This window comes from Ambystoma mexicanum, chromosome 12, assembly GCF_040938575.1.
Source record: "Ambystoma mexicanum isolate Mex_15411 chromosome 12, UKY_AmexF1_1, whole genome shotgun sequence".
NCBI lineage: Eukaryota > Metazoa > Chordata > Amphibia > Caudata > Ambystomatidae > Ambystoma > Ambystoma mexicanum.
In genome coordinates this window covers 297,187,161-297,211,242 of record NC_090936.1, presented here as the reverse complement: position 1 = coordinate 297,211,242, position 24,082 = coordinate 297,187,161, and the positions used below count along the sequence as shown (strand labels likewise).

Here is a 24,082-nt window from a genome sequence, read left to right as displayed (position 1 = left end):
CGTCAAATTAGGGCTCATTGATTGCCAACACCAGGATCACTGACCATCTTGACACATTCCACAAGAGCCATTTTAAGTCCTCCTTGAGTAGGGGCTCAAACACTGGTTTCATGAGCATTGTTAAAACCGTATTTAGACTCCATATTTGTGCAGCTTTTTTTACTAGTGTTAAAGTATACAAAAACCCCTTCATGAATTGCTTGACAATCCTCTGGCTGAACAGCTGCTAAGTGTACTCCAAAAGAAGTGTGCACCAATCCACTTTCAGCCAAGGACAAATAGGCCTTGCCGCCTGCAACACGATTCTGCAATTGTCCGAACATGCATGTGTTAGGGTGATTAATCTGATCGCTCTTTCCCCCGCTCCTGGATATCAGGTCTGCTCTTTGTGTTAGTCGCAGCGAGTGGCCTATTGAGAAGTAAATGAGATTAGGGTCCAAGATTGTCTGGGCCATGCTGGGACTACGAGAATGATCGACATGGGTTCTGCCCAAGTTTCATCAGTCAATTGACGACTCCTGTGGCATCCTCTTCCAGGCAGTAATGCTAGATCAACGTATGGAGCTTGCTCCATGTGACCGCCGTGCAGATGGTCGTTCTTCCTCTGGTAGAGTGGGCGGTTGATGGTGTGGAAAGGCATCTCCCCTAGCTTCATGGCAGTGAATGATGCAGCCAGCCACCCAGAGTGTCAGACCATGCTTCGATATGGCCTGGTCCTTGTGCTGTGCTGCAAATGCAATTAACAATCTGGGAGATGCAAGCAACGTACATGTGCATTGTACGTAGAACTTCAGGACGTGTTTAATGTCCAAGGAGTGCAAGGCGCACTCCACTGATGTGATTTGCAAAATGTCGGAAAAAATAGGTCCTGTTAGAGTAATTTGAGAGACTACTTTAGGTATAAATGTGGGATGAGGTCCGAACTCGAGACAATCCTTGCAAAAAAACAGTAAACGGTAGCTTGCAACTCACTAATGCACCTGGCAGAGGCTAAAGCAGCCAGGAAAGCCACCTTCCATGAGAGGAACTTGACATCACAATTGTGATTGGGTTTGTCGGATGCCATCATTAATGCTGCTAGAACAGTGTTGAGTCTCCAACTTGGCAATGGTTCTGGCACTGGTTGTGGCACTTGTAGGAAGGTCCTAAGCAGGAACTAAAAAAGGTCTTGACTGCCGGGTCAGAGAGAAAAGACGATGAAGGATGTCTTGCATAAGCCATGATAGCATTAGGATAACCTTTAAGTGATGCTTGTTCGCGCCACCAGTGCAGCCCCTGTGGAAAGCTCCGAGTCAGGCGAATGACTATCTTCCCATGAGCCCATGACCTGCTTCCACTGACGGTCTAATGCCTTCTGAATAGGCTGCAACCTAAGTCTTTAGTGAGGGACAAACAATATATCATGCCCGGAAGGGTCTTGTACTGGCGTAAAATGGCGGTATTTGCTGCCATAAACCATTCCACAAGCTGTATCAGAGCCGCAATTATTTTGGTAGACGTTCTTATGTGAGGTATGGAAGGGTCCAGGTCTGCCCCCAGGAATTTTGCAACAGAGTGACTGCTGATTTTGCGGTGTTGCTACAGAATCTGAGTGTGGTGTTCAGAATTGCCTGCTTGACACTCTGGATTGCTTTATCCCCGTAGGCTGACTTTATCAGCCAGTTTAGGTATGGAAACACCACCATGACAGATCTGAGCAGGTGTGCGGCCACTGGAGCTAGAAGCTTCGTAAATACCCTGGGAGCTGATTGTAGGCCGAACAGGAGCACCCAGAACTGGTAATGCAGATTTGCCACTGTGAATCTTAAGTGGCGTCTTTGTGTGTGGTTAATTGGTATATGAAAGTACGATATGGGTGTTTTTCCTGAATACCTCGCAGTTTGTTGGTTTTGAAAAAAGTAGTTTTTCCATTATGTTTGCGTTTCTAGTGATGGGTGCAGGTTTTATTCATCAATTGTGGTGTGGGCTCATGGTCCCAATTGTGGTCAGCCAACATGCGTTTTGACCCGTGGGACGTTTTCAAGGCTGATGCAAGTTTAAAATTCCACATATCAAACAGTTGTTTGTTTTGGTGACATTTGTGAGTAATATACGTTTGTAAGTGCAGAGTGTGAAACGTGGCGACATTCTACTGGTGGCGAGTTGTGGAGAACGTTCACAGTAACATTATTTCATTTTTTACAAATTACATTTTGGTACATTTGAATAGGTTTTGACGAAGTGGTCAATACGTAGGGGAATAGGAGGAGAGAACGGAAGAGAGAATCCTGGGTTAGTGAGTTGCAGGTGGCACAGAACAGGTATAATTAGTTTGGTGGGGGTATCCTCTTACCTATAGTAGTTTTCTCTTGCCCCATGTGGGGTCCTGTGTCAGATAAGGATCAGTCCTGTGCGATACAGCTGGGCTCCTGTTGGGCCCTGTAAACAAGAGTTGGCATATTGGTCTTGTGTCCTAGTGGGTGCCTCTTCTGAGGAGGGAGCCAGTTCAGGGTATATTGGATTTCTATTTTGCCTGTTGTCTTAGGCTACCGAATTCTGTGGAGGTTGTGAGGCCTATTGGTACCGTGCTATATTAAGGGTCAGCATGGTAAGTTGGCCGGAAGGTGGCCATGGCCAACACTGCTGTGGTGTTTGTTAAAGTTAGTTTTTCTAAGGTGCCCGAGTGTGTGCTCTGTGGTGGGGTCCTCAGAGTCAGACTGCTGTGTGTTGGTCCCAGGGTTGGCCTGTGTGGCTGGCTGGGAGCTGTCCCTGTGTGTACCTGACTGTGGCTGGTCTGTCCCTGTGTGGTCCCAATGGCAGCAAATTGGTACTATTATATATGTTTCCCGTAAGTGCTGTTGTGAGGTGTGCTTGGGTGAGTGCTCCGTGATCTGTCCTGGGAGGGGGAGTGCTAGTGTGAGGGGTGCCCTGTGCAGGTATCGGAGTGCCATACACCCCTGACTGTAGCAGCCCCGTGAGGTTCTATGGCAGAATTGTTCAAAATTGAACTAGTACATGTGAATGGCGTTAATCAGTGATCCATGTGTGTGTGCGTTGGAAACCCAGGAGGGCGCTTTGATCATAGCAGAGGTGCTGCCACGCATAAGTGGCGTGAATCAGTCGTCGGGATCTGACACAAGATGGCAGTGGCGTTGGGTAACTTGATGATAGCATGGGAGACCTGTAGTGAGGGGCTGTTGTGCTCGGTGTGTGCAGATTTGTCCCCCGTGAGGTTGGGCTTGATGTGCGAGCTATCCCGCATCCTTGCTGTATTAGCGCGGTATGTGACCCATGGGGGTGGGGTTCAAGAGGCTCAACGGACAACGCTTTAAAAAAACAAACACACAAGAAGACCTAAAACAAAAATGTATGAAACTAGAAAACCTAAATTCTGGGAGAAAACAACCATGCAAAAATATGTGGAACAAAAGAAACCTCCAAGAGGACTTGATTTCGATGATCCAAAGACACAGACCTGGCTGATGAATGGGAGAAAAACCTAATCCAAGGATCCACCACAATTATCCATCTTCTGACAGAACACACAAAAAGGAAACATAAAAGACTGGTTGCACTAATTGATGAGGTCAAGAAAGAAATAGATGAATATGATGCACCAACAACTACCAACGAAAAAAACTATGCAACAATGTATAAAATCCTAAAAACACACCAGGACAAAGTTAAAATGAGGAAGTTACACAAAGTCTTTAGAGACGATAAAGATTACCAGGAAGATAGAGTTTTTACATATCAGGCAAAATATGATCAGGGCAAACCAAATTCCAGAGACAGCACACCGAATAGCTCACCAGGGAGCTCTGAGGGCGAAAGCGACCCAGAAGAAAGATCAGACCAAAGCGAAAAAGCAACTGATGACCAAATTACCAAGCTCTCTTTTTAGAGCAAATAAACAGACAAAAAAACAAACCGGACCAAACCTCAGCCAAGAAAAACTGTACGCTTTGCAGTCCCATTAACAAACACGGGAACCCTATCAGAGAGAAAGAGGCGGAAGAGCTAACAAACACAAAAGATATAGAAGAAGAAAGATCAAAGACGGACAAGATCTCAATCACAGAAACAAATGGGACAGGGGAGCAACGAAGTCTAGTGATGAATCTCTCTGGCAAAGAACTGACACCTACAGAGATCCGAGTGCTCAACAAGGGCCTTTCATTCTCGCCATTGAGCCACAACAACTTTGTAGACTTTCAGATCAACCTTTTACAGTTTACACGACATCTTTATTTTATTTTTGCAACAAAACAGACAATAGACGACAAGAAGAGAGAAAACAACCCAGCACGCCAACTCTAAGTGACCTTGAAGATATATATGTATTGAGCACACTGGACGAAGAAAACATTTGCAAAAAAAGACTGACAAAATTTACAATAGAAAATGTGTCTATGAATATCCCGTAATTGAAAAACAAATTAAAATTCACGCCTCAGCTGTTCGCAGAGAATTACATTGACACATTGCAACAAGCAGTTATCAATGATCTGCAAAAATTAGAAGACCAAAGAGACCAAAACAACCAAGAAAACCTTTCCAAATCCGAACTCCCCACTTTGAAACAACTACGCAACCAATATACTATTAAAATAAAAGAAGCTGACAAGGCCGGAAATATTGTCGTAATGAACAAAGAGGATTACATAAAAATGGCAGAGACCCATCTGGGCACGCCGGGCAGTTACATCAAGCTCAAGAGCAACCCACAAGCAAATATGCTGGCGGAACAGCAACGGCTCCTGAAACACTCAAGCAAAAGGACTCATCACGGATGACGAATACAACTACCTCAAGATCACCCACCCCACCATGCCAACACTATTTTCTGCCCAAGATCCATAAGACTTTCGAACGAATACCCAAAGGAAGACCAATAATGAGTGGAATAGGGGGACTCGCAGAACCACTGGCAAGATATGTTAATGTCATCCAGCCACTCGTCACTTCAATACCAACTTACCTGAAAGACTCCATGCATACACTTAAAATACTATCAGAAATCCAATGGGAACCAGGATTCCTTTTGGCTACCCTGGATGTGAAAGCATTGTACACATCGATAGATCACAAACCGGACATCAAAGGTATGGGATTCCTACTAGCAAACAAATCAGCCTCATATTATGAGCAATCAGAAATGACGAAGGAATTCCTGAAATTTTCACTAGACAATGTCTTCATCTACAATGGAGAATATTGCAAGCAAACGAGGGGAATAGCAATGGGTGCGAGATATGCACCAGCCCTAGCAAACTGCTTCATGCACTCATACGAGAGGAAACATGCAATGACCAATCAGAGATCGACGGAACAAATTGTCCAGTAGTTCCGCTATATTGACGACGTCATCCTAATATGGAAAGGAACATCAGATCAACTCACTTAGTTTGTATGTTATCTCAATACCAATAAATTCGGAATAGAACTCACAAGCTACATCAGCGCAGCAAGAATGGACTTCCTGGACCTAACCATAATGGTACATGAGAATGACATGCATTACTTACCGTAATAGCATTTCTGATGATTGTATCTGCTTAGATTCACATGCTGTGCATATGGTCCGACATCCAGTGGTAACTGCAGAGTATTGCATCTGGTCTTTCAGGGACCAAAAGGGGACGTCTGCATAGGTGTGTCTGTAACACTATCCCTATCGTGACGTGTAGTGTACCCCAAAATCCCTCACGCGCCGAGGTCCCTCCGATTGTATTTTTTCTACCATGAGGGATCCCAAGGCTATTGTGAGTGAAGAGAGTGAAGAGAGAAGTAGTAAGACGTCCATGTTCCTTCCACCCCGGGCGGGGAGGTAGGGAACGCGAAAAGAGGCCTTACTGCTTGTCCCACCTGAGAATCAGACCTGGAATGGGTGTCTAGGCAATAGTGTTTTGTAAAGGTGTGTACAGAACTCCAGGTTGCCGCTTTGCAAATGGACTCTAGGGGAACATTTGCAATGAATGCTATGCAAGTCCCAGTGCCCCGAGTAGAGTGTGCTCTAGGCTTGAAGGGCAGTCCTCGCTTAGCAAGAGCGCAACATAATGTGATGCATTTGACAATCCAGCTTGAGATAGCCGATTTAGAGAGGATCCCCTTCTCTACCAGCTGCCACTGAAACCAAAAATTGGTTGGTTGCCTTCAGCGGTTTTGTTCTTTCCAGGTAGAACATGACTGCCCTGCGCACATCTAGTGTGTGCAGGCTTCTTTCGGCCATGCTAGTGGGATTCTGGAAAAATGTAGGTAGTTCAATCGATTGGTTCACATGGAATTTCGAGATGAATTTAGGCGCAAATCTGGGTTGCGTGCGCAGAACTACCTTATCCCTGTGGACTGTAACAAAGGGGTCTAGAAATAAAAGGGCCTGTAGTTCACTAATCCTTCTGATAGAAGTGATAGCCACTAGGAAGGCCATTTTATAAGTAAGGTCTTTTAGACTTGCTTTATGTATTGGCTCAAAGGGGGGCCCCATGAGCCTGGTTAAAACCACATTTAGATCCCATCTAGGAGCTGGGAAGGAAATGGGAGGATACATTCTTTTAACCCCTTCCATAAAGGCCTTAATCACCGGTATTCCAACACAACACCTTTTGTTGTGAAGTAGTGTAGGCTGAAAGAGCAGCCAGGTGAACCTTCAGGGAATTGAAGACCAACCCTGTTTCCAACAAATGGGTTAGGTAAAGTACAATGTGTGTGGGTGAGCAATTGATGGGATTGACGCCCTTGGTATTACACCATATAAACAAAATGTTTCCATTTGCTGGCATAGCAATAACAGGTGTTAGGTTTCCTAGCTTCCCTGAGTATGTCCATGTACCTCCGAGGGAGCTGTAGGTGTTCAAACTCTGACATCAGGAGCCAGGCTGCTAAGTTCAGAGTTTGTGGGCATGGGTGTAGGGTCTCCCCCCTGTCCTGGGACAACATGTTGTACGGCCAGGGTAGTTTTACTGGTGGGGAGAGGGACATTTCCATCAGAAGAGCGATCCAGGGTTGGCGGGCCCACATGGGGGCCACCAGTATCATGGTAACTGGTTCCTGGTGCATCTTGTGCACCATCTTGTTGATAAGGAGTCCGGGGGGGGGGGGGGAAGCGTAGACAAATTTCCCTGACCATGTTATCCAGAGACCGTTCGCCTTGGAGCGGTTCTGGGGGTACCTGGAGGCGTAGTCTTGGCATTGGGCATTCTCCTGAGTTGCAAACAGATCGATCTCTGGGAAGCCCAATTCTGCAAAGATGTTACACATGATGTCTTTGTGCAGACGCCATTCGTATTCTATGGGCAGAGGGAAATCTCTGCTGAGCACATCTGCCAGAAGATGGAGTTCCCCTGGAACATGTTGGGACAACAGAACCATCTTGTGTTGGAGAGCCCATATCCAAATGTTTTGGGACAGCTTGGATAGCCCTGGAGAGTGAATGACCCCTTGTTTGTTCAGGTAATACATGGCTGTAGTGCTGTCTGTTAGAATCAGCACTGTCTTCCCTTGTAGTTGCATCTGAAAAGCCTTTAATGCCTTGCACAACCCTAATAGCTCCAGTAAGTTAATATGGATAGACGCTACTTGTGGGGACCACTCCATGCGCTGTCTGCTGAAGCAGGTGAGCCCCCCCACCGTGTGAGAGATGCGTCTGTCGTGAGAGTGGCTTCCACTGCAGGGGTGGTGAAGGTTTTCCACTTCAGAAGGTTTTCCCTTGACCACCACTGCAGAGAGAACGAGGGCTGGCGAGACAACTACCAGATCTTCCCATTGTCCGCTGGCCTGACACCACTGGCTGTTGAGCCACTCTTGCAGGGAAGCATGTGCAGCCGCGCGGGGGGAACCAAGTATATGCATGACGCCATCATCCCTAGCAAACGCATGGCTTTGCGCATCGTCATCCCCCCCGCCCCGACTGGCTACATATTGAGAGATCTGAAAAAGCATGTTCTGAACACACTCGTTAGAGGGGAAGACGAGGCCGTCTTTCGTCCGGATTAGAGCCCCCAGAAATTGTTTTACTTGACTGGGGACTAGACTGGATTTTTTCTCGTTGATGGAGAATCCCAGACGAAACAGGTCTACGGTCCTTTGGGTGTTCAAAAAACATGAGTCGTACGAGTCCCCTGTTATGAGCCAATCGTCGAGGTAAGGGTAAACCGGGACAGATAGTCTGCGCAGGTGTGCTGCTGCTACTGCCAGTACCTTGGTAAACACCCTTGGCGCAGAGGCGATCCCGAAGGGGAGTTCTTTGAATTGGTAATGCCTGTCCTCCATCATGAACCTTAGATGGATATTTCCTGTGCGCTGGCAACCTTGAAATATGAAAGTATGCATGTTTCATGTCCAATGTTGCCATGTAGTCCCCCCTGTTTCAACAGTGGGATCATCTCCTGTAGCGTTACCATGCGAAACCTTTGAGGTTTTATGAGGTTTTTTCGCTGGGCACAGGTCTAGAACGGGGCGCATTGGGAACAAGGAAGTACACTGAAAAAATACCCTTGTTTACCTGAAGAACAGGGACGGCTTCTATGGCGTCCTTTCCCAGCAGCGCTTCCACCTCTTGATTCAGGATCTCCAGATGGTCCGGCGAGAGGCGCTGTGAGCGCGTTGGTCTGAATTGTAGAGGTCGGGGAATTCCACGCAGTACCCGTGGGCGACAGCCTTTATGACCCACTGATCTGAAGTTACCCCTCCCAAGCCCGAGGAAAGATGTTAAGCGCCCCCCTGACCGGGGTGACGTGGGAGAGGACCTGGATCTGATGGTCATTTCTGACCAGAGGCTGTGGCTACTCTAGGATTGGGGACTCTACCTCTGGCTTTGCCACGTTGCTGACCCCTGCGGGGGGTGGGTAGTATGCAGGGCTTCCTGATGTTTGTCCAGCATTAAAGTTTCCCGTGCTATAGTTGTTCTGACTTGCACCGGAAAGCCCTCGAAAGGACCGACGAGAATTACCTCCCCTCTGGGGAGAAGGTCTGAGTAATTTGTTGCAGGGACTTAAGAGTCTCATGCTCTTTTTTGGCTGTGTCTAGGGCTTCATCGACCGCCTTTCCAAAGAGGTTAGTTTCTTCAACGGGTTTATTATGAGAGCTACCTGTGTTTCAGTTAAACCCTGAGGTACGAAGCCAAGCGTGCCTCTTAAGTAAGGTTCACTGGATGAGAGACCTGCCTGATGTTTCAGCCGTGTCCAGAGTGTTCTTGATCACATTCTGGTTCACTTGCCTGCCTTCGGCCACAATGTTTGCTTTGTTAGGGGCATGGCTATCTGGCCACGGAATAGGACGTGCTTCGTGAGGAGCTACTGATGATCCGACTTTATTTTTGCTAAAGTTACCCGCTGAAACTGTAACGAGCGCCTAGAACTTTGGGGATCAGGCGTCGGAAGCTGCACGCTAAGTGGAGTTCGTGGGAGAAGTTCATGGTCCCAGGGAATCGTGAGATATATGTGTTTTTGTTGGTAGGGCTGTGTGGCCACTTCGGTGCCAAGATGGCGGCTAACAAAGGAGAGGCCTCCGAGGAGAAACGAAACTGATTCCCCGGAACTGCGGGACATGGCTGCGGACGAGTACAACAGGGCAATATGGAAAAGTATTCGAGATAACTCCGAGAGAGTGCCCGGCCCGGCGTACGCTAATGGAGCCTTGGCGATCTGACTTCAGGAGGAGATAGCATTGGATACTTGGGCGACAAGGCCTACGGTAGTTGAATGAGGGGTGTGAGGCCTTAGCCCACCCGAAAGACAATTCGAAGTGCCATCTTGAATGCGAGTTAGGAAACCTGGGAGCCAGACTATTGTCGGACCAAGGACAGTGCAGCAGCTGCGGCAAGACGGAGCCGTACAGGAGTGGAGGGAAGCGCCATGTCGGCGAAAGGGTTGAGAGTCAAGTCCAAGCAACCCACGATGGAGGTCTTTACGAAAACGCAGCAGACCCCCTCAACATCGGTGCAGAGCATGGTCGGGACTCCCGCGGAAGACGCCCCCGAAGGGGATAAGCACCAGATCCTGGAGGCTATAACGGGACTGAGTGCTGGCAATGGCGGATTTACGCACAGCTATGGAGAACAAGATTGATGCTGTGGGTACGGAACTCACCCTGTTACGTCAAGATGTCAGAGCACTTGCAGAAAGAACTAGTGGTCTGGAAAGTGAGGTGAAGGTTAGCACGAACAATGCGAAGGAGATTCATGTCTTAAAACAACCGGTTGCCAACCTGGAAAATCGTGTGGAAGAGGCGGAAGGAAAGGCGAGGAGGAACAACATACGTGTGGTCGGTCTGCCGGAGGGGGAGGAAGGCCAATACCCCACAAACTATGTGGAAAACATGATCCTACAAGGGATTGGAGCAGGGAATCTTTCGCAATGATTCACGGTGGAGCGGGCGCATCGCGCCCTAATGAGGAAACCCTGGCCGGGGGCCCCGCCAAGACCGATCATCGCGAGGATCCTGAATTACAGGGACAGAGAAAAGATCCTCGAATATTTTCGTAAGGGCGGTACGATAGAGAGAGCATCCACCAACATCACAGCATACCCGGACTATACGATGCTGGTGCAAAGGCAGAGGTATAGTTACGTCGCCGTCAAAAGAAGGCTGAGGGTGGCGGGAGTCAAATATATGCTGCTGTATCCGACACGATTGAAGGTGCTACATAAGAACAAAGCGCAATTTTTTGATACCCCGGAGGATGTCGTCACATGGCTGGACTTGCAGGGTTGCCCGGAACAAGAAGCAGATCGTGATCGGCAGGAGCATACCGAATGAAGATCTTGTAATACGGACATTATGAGGGTGAGAGAGAGGAGGATCCTGATTGTACAGGGAAATTGTAACTGGCTGAACTTTGAGCAAAATCTGAGCCTGGTGCTCGACATGGACTGGAATATAGTGAGTGTAACTGCAATTGGTAACTGTCTAGCATCTGTATGCGTAATATTTCTTAAAAGGAGCAACAGAACGTGGACGACCTACCCCGATAGATTATTAGCTTTAGCGGCCATTGGGGCGGCTTTACCCTACTGAGCCCTGAGTAGAAGCTTGTGCTAGGCAGGGCTAGATGTGGAGGTGCCTGAGATCCAGGAATGGAGCTGGGCAACAGTTGGTGACGGTGTTGTTGGGGAAGGGATGGGTGGGGAGAAGGTGGGGTGATGGGAAGTTGAGCGTGTATGTGGTTATGGGAAGTTTAAGTTTTGTTTCGAGCCTATTTGGAGGAATCAGCGTGTTGCACTCGCGTTGCATGAGTGGGCGGAATCGGCGAAAAATCGGGGGGGTGCTTAACAACGACCTATGGGAGACCTCAGGATAATAACGTGGAATGTCAGGGGCCTTAACAGTTATTTGAAAAGAAATAAAGTCATGATGTATCTGAAAAGGCAGAAAATAGATATTGCACTACTACAGGAGACGTACTTGACGCGAGAGAAGTTGGACCTGGTTAAGAGAAAGTGGCGAGGGACTGTGGTGGGCTCGCCATACTCTGCATACGCTCGGGGTGTGTTGTTCTGGGTGGCACCGCATGTCCCGTTCCAATCGATACAAGAGGTAGTTGAAACTGATGGAAGGATGGCTATATTGCGAGGGCTGATGGAGAGCAGGGAGGTATGCATAGTAAACTCGTATGTCCCCAACCAAAACACAGCAGCATATTTCAGAGCTCTGTGTAAAAACCTTAGTATGTGTATAGGGAGCACAGTGATCTGGGGTGGGGACTTTAATTGTGTGTTGAATCCTGTGGTGGACAGATCTGATGGCGGGGTGGGTAAACCTAGCCCGGCGGCGAGAGCGTTGCAGACACTGCTAGTTGATTTTGGCTTTACAGATGTGTGGAGGATGAAACATCCCACTGAGAGGCAATACTCGCACTATTCAGCCCCGCATCAACTGCACACTAGGCTTGATTATGTCTTTGCTACAGCAGATTTGATGCCCGAGATTACTCAAATCAAATATAAGGCTAGGGTCCTTAGATCACTCGCCCCTGATCCTCGGATGGCATTATTGCCCCCCCCCCCCCCCGAGGGCGAGGATTCCTACATGGCGCCTCCGAGCAGTGGCGCTTAAAGATCCAGTCTTTAGGGAAGATATAAGGGAAGAGATTACTAACTTCTTTGAGGAGAATACTGGGAGTGTTGATTCCGCTGGCACATTATGGGAAGCTTTCAAGGTGGTGATGCGGGGGCTGCCATTGCTAAGTTAAAGGGGTTACAGGGTGGGGTCTTGGCTGACCTACAGAGGACGGAAACTGAGCTAGAAAGAGCATTGAAGAACAGTGACGTGGACACGGAGCTGGTACTCCAACTACAGCAACAATGTGCAGGGCATTGGGAAAGACTCTGCAATCTCAATTATAGGAAATATGTTGAGAGGCAGCACGCGGGGGGAGATAAGACAGGCCGCCTTTTGGCCTGGCTATACAAAAGCGAGACCCCTAGTCCTCCGATTAGGACCATTATTAGGGAGGACGGGGATTAAGTGGCCACACAAGAGGGGGTTAACAAAGAGTTTGCGGATTATTACAGAGTGCTGTACGGGGATGATGAGACGGGTGACCAACGCAAGATCATTGAAACGTTAGAAGACATAGGGCTGCCCAAGATCAGTGAAGAGGAGAGGGAGGAGCTAGATGAGCCAATTATGTTAGAGGAGTTAGAGGCGGTTGTGAAGCAGTTGCCTACCAGTAAGACCCCGGAAGCAGATGGTTCCCCAGCGAATTCTATAAAGTATACAGAGAGGAAGTTCTCCCCCCAATGCTGGACATGCTTAACGAAGCGTTTGAGATTGGACGGTTGCCTAAGTCGCTCAGAGAGGCGATCATAATACCGCTGCCCAAGCCCAACAAACCGGAGCATAGATGTGGCTCCTACAGAGCTTTGTCGATGCTAAATCAGGACAGCAAAATTCTAACGGCTGTCCTTGCAAATCGATTACAGAAAGTGATTGGTAGACTGATACATCCTGATCAAACGGGTTATGTCCCGAATAGGAATATAACACACAACCATAGGCAACTTCGCCGGGTGGTCGAATGGGGTAGCAGGAATGAAGGTGAGATGGCGATATATTGGCTGCCTTGGAAGGGTATGGAATGGGGCCGGGCTATATCAGGTGAGCGAAGATGTTGTATAGTGAGCCGCTTGCCAGGGTCCGAACTGGAGCGGTAATATCCGAGAGATGGCAACTTGGTAGAGGCACCAGACAAGGGTGCCCCTGGTCCCCGATGCTTTACATTTTAGCCCTGGAGCCTCTGGCAATATGCCTTAGGGCACAGTATGATGCGATAGGCATTGAGGTAGGATGGGAACGACACTTGATATCCTTGTACGCAGATGATTTGTTACTGTACTTGCAATACCCAGAAGAAAATCTCCTATACATACTTGAAGTGATGGAAAGGTATGCAGAGTTGTCGGGCATAGCGGTGAACCCCCAAAAGTCTGTCATATTCCCGCTAGGTAACTATAAGGGGACCCCTGTAGATAGACTACCGGTGCTACAAGTACCATGGGCAACTAGCTCTTTTCGTTACCTGGGCGTAGATGTATACCACACGGTGGAGGAAGAACACAGACATAATACAGAAGTAGCCGTTGAGAAAATTAGGAACAGCATGCAGTTCTGGGCAAAGCTGCCCTTGGCGATGATGGGGCGGGGGGCTATGCTCAAGATGGTAGTTCTACCCAGGCTCCTGCATTACTTTAGTAATATCCCATACATGATACCCAAGAGGTTTTTCAGTAAATTGAACAGCATGTGTAGGGACTTCCTGTGGCATGGTACCCGAAATAGAGTGGCATTTTGGAAGGTCCATTCTCAGAGTGGGAGGTAGGGAGTTCCACAGTTTAGCTGCTTTCACCGGGAAGCTATTGCCCCCTATTGTGGAGCGATTGAAGTTAGGAATAGAAAGGCAATCTTTGTAAGCTGTTCTTGTGGGTCTCAGGGAAGTCTGTCTATGGAATCTGTCGACCACGTAGGTGGGATCAGCGTTGTTAAGAGATTTATGAGTAAGTGACAGGGTTTTTAGGAGAATTCTGTCATTAATAGGGAGCCAGTTATTCAGTTTGCTATATGCAGAGATGTGGTCTCTTCTGGAGATGCCTAATGCTGCTCTGAGGGCGTTATTTTGTAAAGATTGTACTTTACTGGTAATAGCTTTTGTAGACCCTAGATAAAGGGCATTACAATAGTCCAGGCGAGACAAGATAAGGGCTCTGGCAAGGGTCGTGCAGCTGATATCAGAGAGAAATGGCTTTGCTGCACGGATCAGTTTACACGTGTAGGCCGTAGAGGATGCTAGGGAGTTCACCTGTTTATTAAATGAGAGGTTTGAATCCAGGTAAAAACCCAACGTTTTGACCTCTTGTCCTACTTTGATACTGTTGTCATTGATTATAAATGAGGAATAGGCATGGCCTAGTTTCTTTAGGCCTGTACTAGGTTCCATTGAGCGTCAGCATAACTCTCCAGCAGCGTAGTGTTATTCGCTATGCGCGTGGTATATGCGGCAGCCGAGGTAACCCGCTTACCCAAGGCATATAACCTCTTGGATTCTCTATCTGGAGGTGCCTCCCCCGTAGCAAGTGGTACTCCTGCCCGTTTGTGTGGTAGTTACTACCATGGAATCGGGAGTGGCATGCCCTTTAATGTATTGAGGGTCCGAAGGAGCTGGCCAAAATAACTTTTCTATTCTTGGGTTCACTGCCCAGGTCTGAGCTGGTGACACCAGGGAGGGGGCCAATCTTCTCTTAATAGAATTAAGGAGGGGAATGGCCTGGCTAGAGGGGGGTTTCTCCTTGAGAATGTCTTCTACAAAGTCCTGCTCAGGCACCGCCTCTTGAGTAGTGATTTGAAAGTGATCTGCTGCCTTCCTTAACATGGCACTGAAGGCCATTTGTTCGTCTACAGGCGAGTCCTGGTGAGCCGGGGTGGACGGAGAGAATCCAGGCACAGAACATCAGTCTCCTGATCTTGTTTGGGGGAGGGGGTGTCCATGGGTCCATCCCCACTTGGTGTGTTTCTTCCCAATTGTCCGTGGCATCCGTCCACCTGGACCTCATTGTAGCCCTGCAGGAAGGAAGGTTCTTCATCTTCACTGTAAATGGCCAGATAAGTATCCATTTGAATGAGGTCTTCCTGATGGTTGGGGACTAAGGGCTGATCCTCTTGTAACTGAAGCCGATTTAAAATTAGGTTCTCCACGAGATCTTTTCGGGGAAGGATGTTCAGAAAAATAAATAATTTTCTCAAGCTAATGCATGCACTCTTCAAAATGTTTTCCACTTAGAGGAACTAGAAGGGCCTACGGGTGGAAAAACGATTTGTCATTCAGGGTGTTGGAAAGAGGCTCTTGACTGTCCTCGTAGTTATTCGAGAATCGGGGCGCCATGGCGTATCTATAGATTTGTCCGCGGCCTGACCCATGTTTTTCGACAGAATAGGAGTAAGCCCAACCGGCGAAGAAATTCTAGCAATACTGTGTTCAATTTCTGCCGAATCGGCATGCGATAGTGGGTCCGAAGGTCTATCGGTAGATTTACTGCTTACTGCGGCGTTAGAGGGCCTAGCGGTAGGTTTTTTCGCCTCGAGGCCTAGTCCTAGTTTTTGGGCCTACTGGGCCTTTCGGGACCGTCAAAATTTCGCACCACTTCGATGTGTAAACTTGATTTAGGGGTAGCGTCCTTGTTTGTTTTGGGATGCCCAGTCGTCAAACGCTGCTGCGGATGAAGGCTTTGGATCTGAACGATCCGAGGAATCCACCGAAATAGGTAGAGGGGTTGTGTGTTTAGTGTAATGTCTTTGCACGCCCCTGTCGCCGGGTGTTGTCCCTGAGGCGAGATCAGTCAGGCCTTGAAGGGTCAGGGATGGGCGTGGCAGACCTAGAAGTGTCTGCCTCGAGGTCTATCACATCCGCAACGGATGTTTGGTCATCAGAGGTGCCCCCGTCACTTTTGGCGGGTGTGGTGGTGGGGGAAGAGGATTCCGCCTGCGACATACCATATGCGGCCCACTGCTTTACACAGCGCTCCTTAAGGGTTTTAGGCCGAAGAAGTTTACAAGCTGCACACCGCTTCTCGTTGTGATCTAAGGAGAGACAGGAGTTGCACGTCCTGTGCTCGTCCTTCAATGGGTATACGACCCTAAACTTGGTGCAGAACCTAAAAGGAGTCCTTTCCATAGCAAAAGGGAAAGATGACCAAACCTAGAGGGTAAAGAGGGGGAAACGGAAATATGGCCACCCTGACCCGACTGTAAAGGCTGGCCAGAGAGCCCAGCCATGTGGATGCTTCAGCCGCCAGATCTTATGCACCGAAATCCACTGCCATAGACAAGTGCCCCGTAGTCTTCGTCGAAGTGGTTCTTGCCATCGAAATGACTTAAGGGGGAATAACCGATAAGTCGGTTTAGGATAAAAAAGGATAAAAAATGTCTTATGTAAGAGCTCTGCTATAGGGTGACCAATTATCAATCTGTTGGACCTCGGCGCGTGAAGGTTTTTGGGTACACTACACGTCACGATAGGGATAGTGTTACAGACACGCCTATGCCGAGGTCCTCCTTCAGTCCCCGAAATACAAGATGCAATTCTCTGCGGTTACCACTGGATGTCGGACCATATGCACAGCATGTGATTCTATGCAGATTAACAAGCATCAGAAAAATTAACTACGAAGACATACCGGAAACCCACGGAAGTGAACTAAGTACTCCATGCAAGCAGCTGTCACAGGAAAAGGGTCATCAAAAACATTCCCCAAGGGGAATACATCAGAGCCAGACGCAACTGCAATACTGAGGCACACTTTGAAGAAGAATGCAACCTACAAGACCATAGGTTTCGCAACAGAGGATACTCATCATCGAACCTTGCTAAGGAAAAAAAACAAAACACTATCCATGCCAAGGGAAACACTTCTAACGCCCAAAGGAAAAACCACAACGAAATATACTACGATAAAATCTGTAACCCAATAGAACAGACATTTGCAAAGTACAAAAGATCCTAACCAAGCATTGGGAACTAATGATGGATGAACATAGACCCTGCCTCACGGCATACCAAAGTCTATCTTTCAGCAGAGCGCCAACATTGCGCAATTTATTGAGCCCTTCCTTTTTGGCACAGAAATATAACTGCCAAAGGTTGGCTCAGTGCACATGCGCCAATTGGATTCACAAAATGTGGCACATGCTCAATACACAAATATGTGGCACAAACCCAAATTGCCACCTTCAAAGGCTGTCCAACGTTTAAAATTACTGAACACAAACTGCAGAACCAAATATGTGATATATGTATATGTGAGAATATATATAGGAAGCACCATCTGAGAAATACGTGTGATAATTAGGGAGCACCTGAACAGTATCCACTCACAGGATCCAAAGCTACCCTTGGCAAACCACTGGCAACAACATCACCAAATGGAGGACAAGAGCCAGATACGGTTCATTGGCCTACGAACAGTCAAGATTGGACCAAGCGGAGGAAACAGAATGCACAAACTACGTCAAGAATCATCAAGACTAAGGAACACGTTACTTACCTGTAACTGTTGTTCTCCAGCATGGGTTTGGCATGGATTCACATGCTCATGAACATTCGCAGTCGTCAGGCTGGGAATCCTCAGTAAAGAAAAAAAATCAGTTTCAGTTTCGTTTCTGAACTGTCTTTCTCCTAACAACCAATCACTGGTCTCTGGGTCATAATGCCCCCAGCCAATGACTGCCCTCTACCCAAGCCCCTCCTCTGGCAGCCATCTTCAGATTTTGTAGCACGTAAAGTGGCAGTAGGACCAAGAGAAGAGCCGCAGAGGGGTAGGCGGGAGGGTTCGCATGTGAATCCATGCCAGACCCATGCAGGAGAACAGTTACAGGTAAGTAACTTGTTCCTTCTCCAGCATGGGGTCTGGCATGGATTCACATGCTCATGAATAAAGAATACATAGCAGTACACACATGCACAATGACAGGAAGTGGCAAGGCTCAACATTAAGCATCTCTTACCTCCTCACCAGGCGCACCTTCAAGCGACCAGGCTGCGCAGCACTGCTTAGCGGACTCTGTACTCCTTGGAATCCCGGTCGATGCAGTAGAATCTCGTGAAGGTGTGCATCGACCTCCATGCAGCAGCCCTGCAGATGTCCAGAGGAGCACAGACCTGAACGCTGTAGTTGCAGCGATCGCTTTGGTCGAATGGGCTCACGGACGGCCGGGCAACGGTCGGTTTGCCATCCTTTGACAATGGGTGATGCAGCCGGAGAGCCACCTGGAAATGGAAGCCATGGAGAGAGCATTCCCTTGGTTCACAAGACCAAAGTTCACAAAAAGCTGTGATGTCTTCCGGAAACTCTTCGTGCGGTCCACGTAAAACCTCAGCGCTCTATCCACATCTAGCGAGTGCAAAGTCCTCTCAGCCGGCGACGGGAAGAAAACAGGTAACACCAAGGGATCGTTTAGATGAAAGCCTGCATGAAGGAGGGGTGCATCCGCAGCACTACCCTTGTTTCGTGAAATGTTAAGTATGGAGGTTTACAGGAGAGGGCCTGGATCTCGCCTACTCGTCGTGCGGAGGTGATGGCCACAAGAAATGCCGTCTTCCACGATAAGAATCAGTGGCGCTGAATGCATAGGCTCAAACGGAGGACCCATGGGCCTAATCAGCACCACATTGAGCTCCCACGCCAGGGCCAGAGCCTTCACCGGCAGGAACAAGCGGAAAAGTCCTTCATGAACTCCTTGACCAGGCGGTGCAACCACAGCGACGACCACCCCGGAGTTCTGGTGTAGCAGGAGATAGCCGCCAGATGAATCTTGATGGAAGCGTGTGCTAGTCCTGCTTTGTCCAGCGACACCAAGTACGGCAGAACCTGAGGGGCATAGAGAGTTTATCTTCTGTGCACGGCACCAGACGGTGAACCACTTCCACTTTTGTCCGTAGCACTTCAACGTAGACGAAGCCCTGACCTTGGTAAGTACCTCCTTGCAGTCCGCTGGGATCTCGTATCCTCCGAATTCTAGTGCTGCAGGAGCCAGGCCTGCAAGTTCAGCGACCTTGGGTCATGATGCAGAATCGGGCCTCCTTCTCTGGTGAGAAGATGTGCGGCCGCCGGAAGTTTGACTCGAGGGGACACCGACATGTCCATTAGGTCCGGCTACCATATGTCTCGGCCACGCCGGTGCGACGAGGATCATCCTGCACCGGGACCGTCTGAGTTGATGGATGAGTCACAGAAGCAACAGCAAAGGTGGGGACGCATAAAGGAACAAGCAGTCCCAGGGGAAAAAGAATGCATTCCCCATGCTCCCCAGCTGGGGAATCCTGCTGGCAAAGGCATTTGGTGTTTGTCGCTGTCGCAAAGAGATCGATGTGGGGACTGCCCCATCGTCAGAACAGAAGATCCACTTGATCCTGCCAAAGCTCCCACTCGTTGCACGAGCGCAGCTCCCTGCTGAGGGAGTCAGCGATGATGTTCTTCACTCCCTCCAGGTTAAACGGGACGAGAAATATCCCCTGGGCCACGGTCCAGTGCCATAGGTCTTGCACCTCTCTAGAGAGTTCTAGGGATCTCGTGCCACTCTGCGTCCGGCTGTAGAACATCGTGGTGGTGTTGTCCGTGAAGACCTGTACCACCTTGCCTTTGAGGGATGGAAGACCTGTACCACCTTGCCTTTGAGGGATGGAAGACCTGTACCACCTTGCCTTTGAGGGATGGAACAAACGACTTGAGGGCCCAAAATACTGTAGAAGGTTGATATGTAACAAGTTCTCCTCCGGCAGCCACAGGCCTCTTGCGTGGAGATCTCCGATGTGAGCGCCCCATCCTTCCAGGGAGGCGTCCATCATGGAAGTCCGTGCCTGCCACCAGATGTGCGTGGACACCCCACCACCTTATTGCTTGACGGAACATCTCATTGAGAGAGATCCTGTCCTCGAAGCTTCCCGATACCTGGATCCACTGGACGTCGAGGTACTCTTGCAGTGGGCGCATCGCAGCCTGCACAGTCGAACGAGGTATATGCATGACGACATCATGCCGAGAAGGGATTTGATGGACCTCACCCTTGCGATCTTCACGGTCAACAGCCGTTGCACCTTGCACAGGATGGCCGCTATCCTCTCCTCCGACGGAGAAGCCAGGCACAACACTGTGTTGAGTCGGGACCCCAGGAACAGCGCGTCTTGTGATGGCACCAAGCAAGACTTTGCATAGTTCACAGAGAACCCCAGTTCCATCAGCAGCCAGACGGTTTCTGCCATGTGAGCGAAGGCAATCTCCCTCGATTTCGCTCAGATGAGCCAGTCGTCAGGTAGGAGTAAATGTGGATCCTTTAGAGACGTAGCCGCGCCACTACAGGTGCCAAGCACTTGGTGAACACCATTGGCGCCAACTTTAAACCGAATGGAAGGGCCTTGAACTGATAGTGCTGCCCTTGAACCACAGGGACTTGGGGTGCCCCTTGTGGATGTGAAAGTCTTCTTCTTCTTCACAAGGAAGTACCGAGAGTACACTCTGAGCCCCTTTTTAACGAATTCTATCGCACCCTTTTTCAACATGGCCCGCCGCTCCAGCAGAAGCTGGGGGATGTGGTTTTTAATGCCTGGCCACGGGTGGTATACGCAGACACTTCCGTAGGAATCCCAGAGTGTGTCTGTGGACCAGCGCATCCAGCACCCAACAGTCGGTAGAGATGTTCTTCCACATGCCGAAGAAGTTCACCAGCCGGCCTCCCTCCGGGGTGCGCGGGTGGTGGCCTGATGTCCCGGCCGGTTCAGTCCTGCTTCGCCTTGGAGGAGCCGTCTTCGGAACCTTGGCGACGGCGGCAACCTCCTCCGGGCTTGCTGCGGCCCCTGTAGGCCTCCTGGGTCGTAGAGCAGGACGGTTGATGGTAGGATGACGCAAAGCCACCAAAGCCTTTGGAGGAACCCTGGGACTTTCCTCCGGAGGTCCAAAAAGATGGCCGTTGCTGCTGAAGCTTGCACAAAGAGCGCTGTCTCTGTATCTGCCTTGATGGCCTGGAGATAGTCATCCACAGTCTTGCCAAACAAGTTATCCCCATCGAAGGGCTGTACATCCTGGCGGATGTTAGTGGCCTTCAAACGGCCCCGCCGACAAAGGCAAACACTGTTGCCCATCTGGAGGAACCCCGAGTCGGCGATGTCCGTGGCCACTGTGATGGCATGTTCTGACGCCACCTCGCCTTTTTGCTCAATCTCCAGTGCTTCCGCTCTATTGTCGACGGGCCAAAAGTCCAGGAGGGGAGCAGTCTTGAATCAAAGCTCCCTGTTTTAACAAGCCACATTGGCGAGGACATTGGCAGCCTTGATGGTCGTTGTCCCATGGCGTCCAGCTTCTTTCCCCTCGCTGTCCTGGGGGGGGTGAGGAGGATGTCCACGCAGCTGAGCCTGCAGACTTCTTCCTAGCCGCCACCGAGACCACCAAATCCAGGGAAGGCTGTGATCTCAAGCACTTGGGTGCAGAATCCGCCACCCTGTACTTCTCATACCAGTCCCTCCTCGCCGGGGCCGAGGACAGGTTCTTCATGAGGGACAGTCCCTCGTCCCAAATGTCATCCAACAGCGGGATAGACAGCATAGTCTTCCTCTTAGCCTCCCAGCGCAGGCACAGGAAGCCCTCCTTCATTTCCTCTGCAGTCAGTTGGAACAACTCCGAGGCCTGCAATATCATGGCGTAAAACGAGCTAATCTCGTTGGGCGTTGAGGCTCTGGGTGGCAGGGACAGGAGATCCACTCCACCGTTGTCACCCATGCCAGTCGCTGCCGTATCCGATTCCATCTCGTCCCTCGGTGGGGGTTAGGGGGAGTGGAGGTAGGCAATGGATGTCTGGTATATGTCATAAGACTGTCATGAGGATGTAGACAATAGATGAATGGTCGGTGAGGGTCTTGTATAAAAACTTGTGTCTTTGTACTTGTGCAATCCTTGAAAAGGGATATTTTTGTAATTCTAGAAGTATCTACCCTGCTTACCTCAGCCATGGCCATGAGGAGCCAAGTGAAGACAAGCCTATCAACGTTTTCTGAGTCAAGAAAAGCAACTAGTAGCTAAAAAATACACCAGTTGGTAGATTAAGTGTAAACCTTCCCAACAAATCTGTAGATGGTTGAAAAATAGTGAAAAAATAACCTTTTGATTGAAAGAAAGCTCCGGGAGCTCTGAGGATTCCCTAATCACTGTAATGCAGTGAAAAATCTGAAGACGACTGCCTGGTGTGAAGCTAAAGCCCGGCCACCTCATTGGTTAGGTGCAAAACATACCAAAATGAGATGGGTAGGCTGCAAAAAGGAATCCTTCAAGGCTTTATTAGTTAGTAACGTCCATTGTGGTGTATGCGATATTATATATACCAGGGAATGCAGTCTAACAGGGAATAATTCAAGCATTGCTCAGCCACTTCCAGCTCGCTGAGGGTCAGGCGCTTCTCCAGGCAGAGAGTGGGGGTAGAACTCTCTCCCGTGCAGGTGCTTCCCTCTGGAATGGCCTCCCCGCTCCTCTCAGACTTGAGCCGGACCACCTGAAGTTCCAGAAGCAGGTCAAGACCTTCCTTTTCGCTTCTGCTTTAGCTCTCCCGCTCCCCTGCTGAACAACCGGTATGCTGCACTTACTGGTTGCCTGGCTACCCTCATATCCTCACTGGTACCAAGCTCCAACTGGGCTAATACGCTGCCTCCAGGCCTACCATGCACTTAGGGGCTTTTTCTGGAACCCTACAGTCTCCTGCCTCCTTGCACTTATGCACTTAGCCAGAGCCGCGCTGCCCTGGCTGCACTCCCCCCCCCCTTTAATTCCCCTTGCACTTCCCCTCTCCCATGTCCCCTGCACTTTTGCGTTACACACTTGCACGATCTGAATGACACAAGGCCTAGTAAGATCGTTTGTTTTGTCCTACCTCTGTCTTCCCTCCCTTGTCGTGCCTAGAAACACTTGTGTACAGGCGCGTTAATGACTTGTATCATATCATGTTATGAAAGATCCAATGCTGGATAAAGAAATCCTATTACAGGCTAGTTAGGACATCACTATTGATCTGGAATAAGAAAATGACAGCGATCCTGCTATGTAATCGGTCATTATGCTTCAAATGTGACATTACAAAGTCTGCTGCTTGAAGCAGCACAGTGCATAATTTCAGCTACCACTGCAGTACTTAAAGCATACACATTTTTTTTTTACAAATTCTGTTCTTCTAAAATTGCTTTCTGTGACACTTTACAGCCATTAACTGACAGAGCTGTTAATGGTAGCATTGTTATTTTGTGCATGGTAGAATTTAGCACATGAGAGCAAGAATCTGCATGATATTGCTTATTTTAAAGCACAAAATAAAAACGTTTCTAGATAAGTTTTAAACAATTTTTCTTCAACACATAAGAAGCTTCATGTTATTTATTTTTAATATAAAAAGACTACACTGATTATATGCATCAGCAATTGGAAGATCGTACAGTACATTGTGCTAGAGGCCAGTTATTAAAGGGATGACTGTGTATGGCCAGGTATTCTCTCCTTTTGTAGACAAAAGGTTATTCCAAGTCACCATGGAGTTCTGTCGCCTTATAAGGAACTCTGCCTTTGGTCTTGTTCGTTTATTGGGTCACAGCTTTCAAAATTCGTATAACATATAGTCGGGGAGGGGGTACTTTATTCCAATATATACATGTCCAGATGTGGGAATAGTTCATGTTAAATCTGCTTTCGCAATATTTCGCTTGTGAAAATGCACGAGTACCCCCCTCTGGTTCATGATCATTACTGAAGCTCTCAGGATAAAGAAATAATATTCTGTCCGTCCAAGCTGTAACACAAGCCTGTTTGTCATGGATGATGGACTGCTACCATGCAAAATGGCTTTTATTTCTAAAGTACTTAAAGCCTTATTGGCACATATTTTTGCCTAAAACACATCAACATATATTCAATTCGAATTGCCATTATGAAATACAACAAATATTGAACCAATTAAAAAATGTACCTGCAAATTCATTGAAATGATTTCCAATGTCGTAAGCTTGATAATTGTAGCCAGAATATTCATAATCTATAAACTGAACGTCACCTGTGTAAAAGAAAATTGAACCTTTCAGAATTTCGAA

General features: G+C 48.6%; 1 protein-coding gene across 1 annotated transcript in view; it reads right to left on the bottom strand.

The window, feature by feature from the left end:
• Positions 1 to 24,082, bottom strand: part of ETNK1 (ethanolamine kinase 1) — a 408,601-nt gene that overhangs the window by 185,650 nt on the left and 198,869 nt on the right. Inside the window, exon 5 of the mRNA XM_069628458.1 lies at positions 23,962 to 24,045. Coding sequence (XP_069484559.1) covers positions 23,962 to 24,045 — 84 coding nt within the window. The remainder of the gene's footprint in view (positions 1 to 23,961; positions 24,046 to 24,082) is intronic.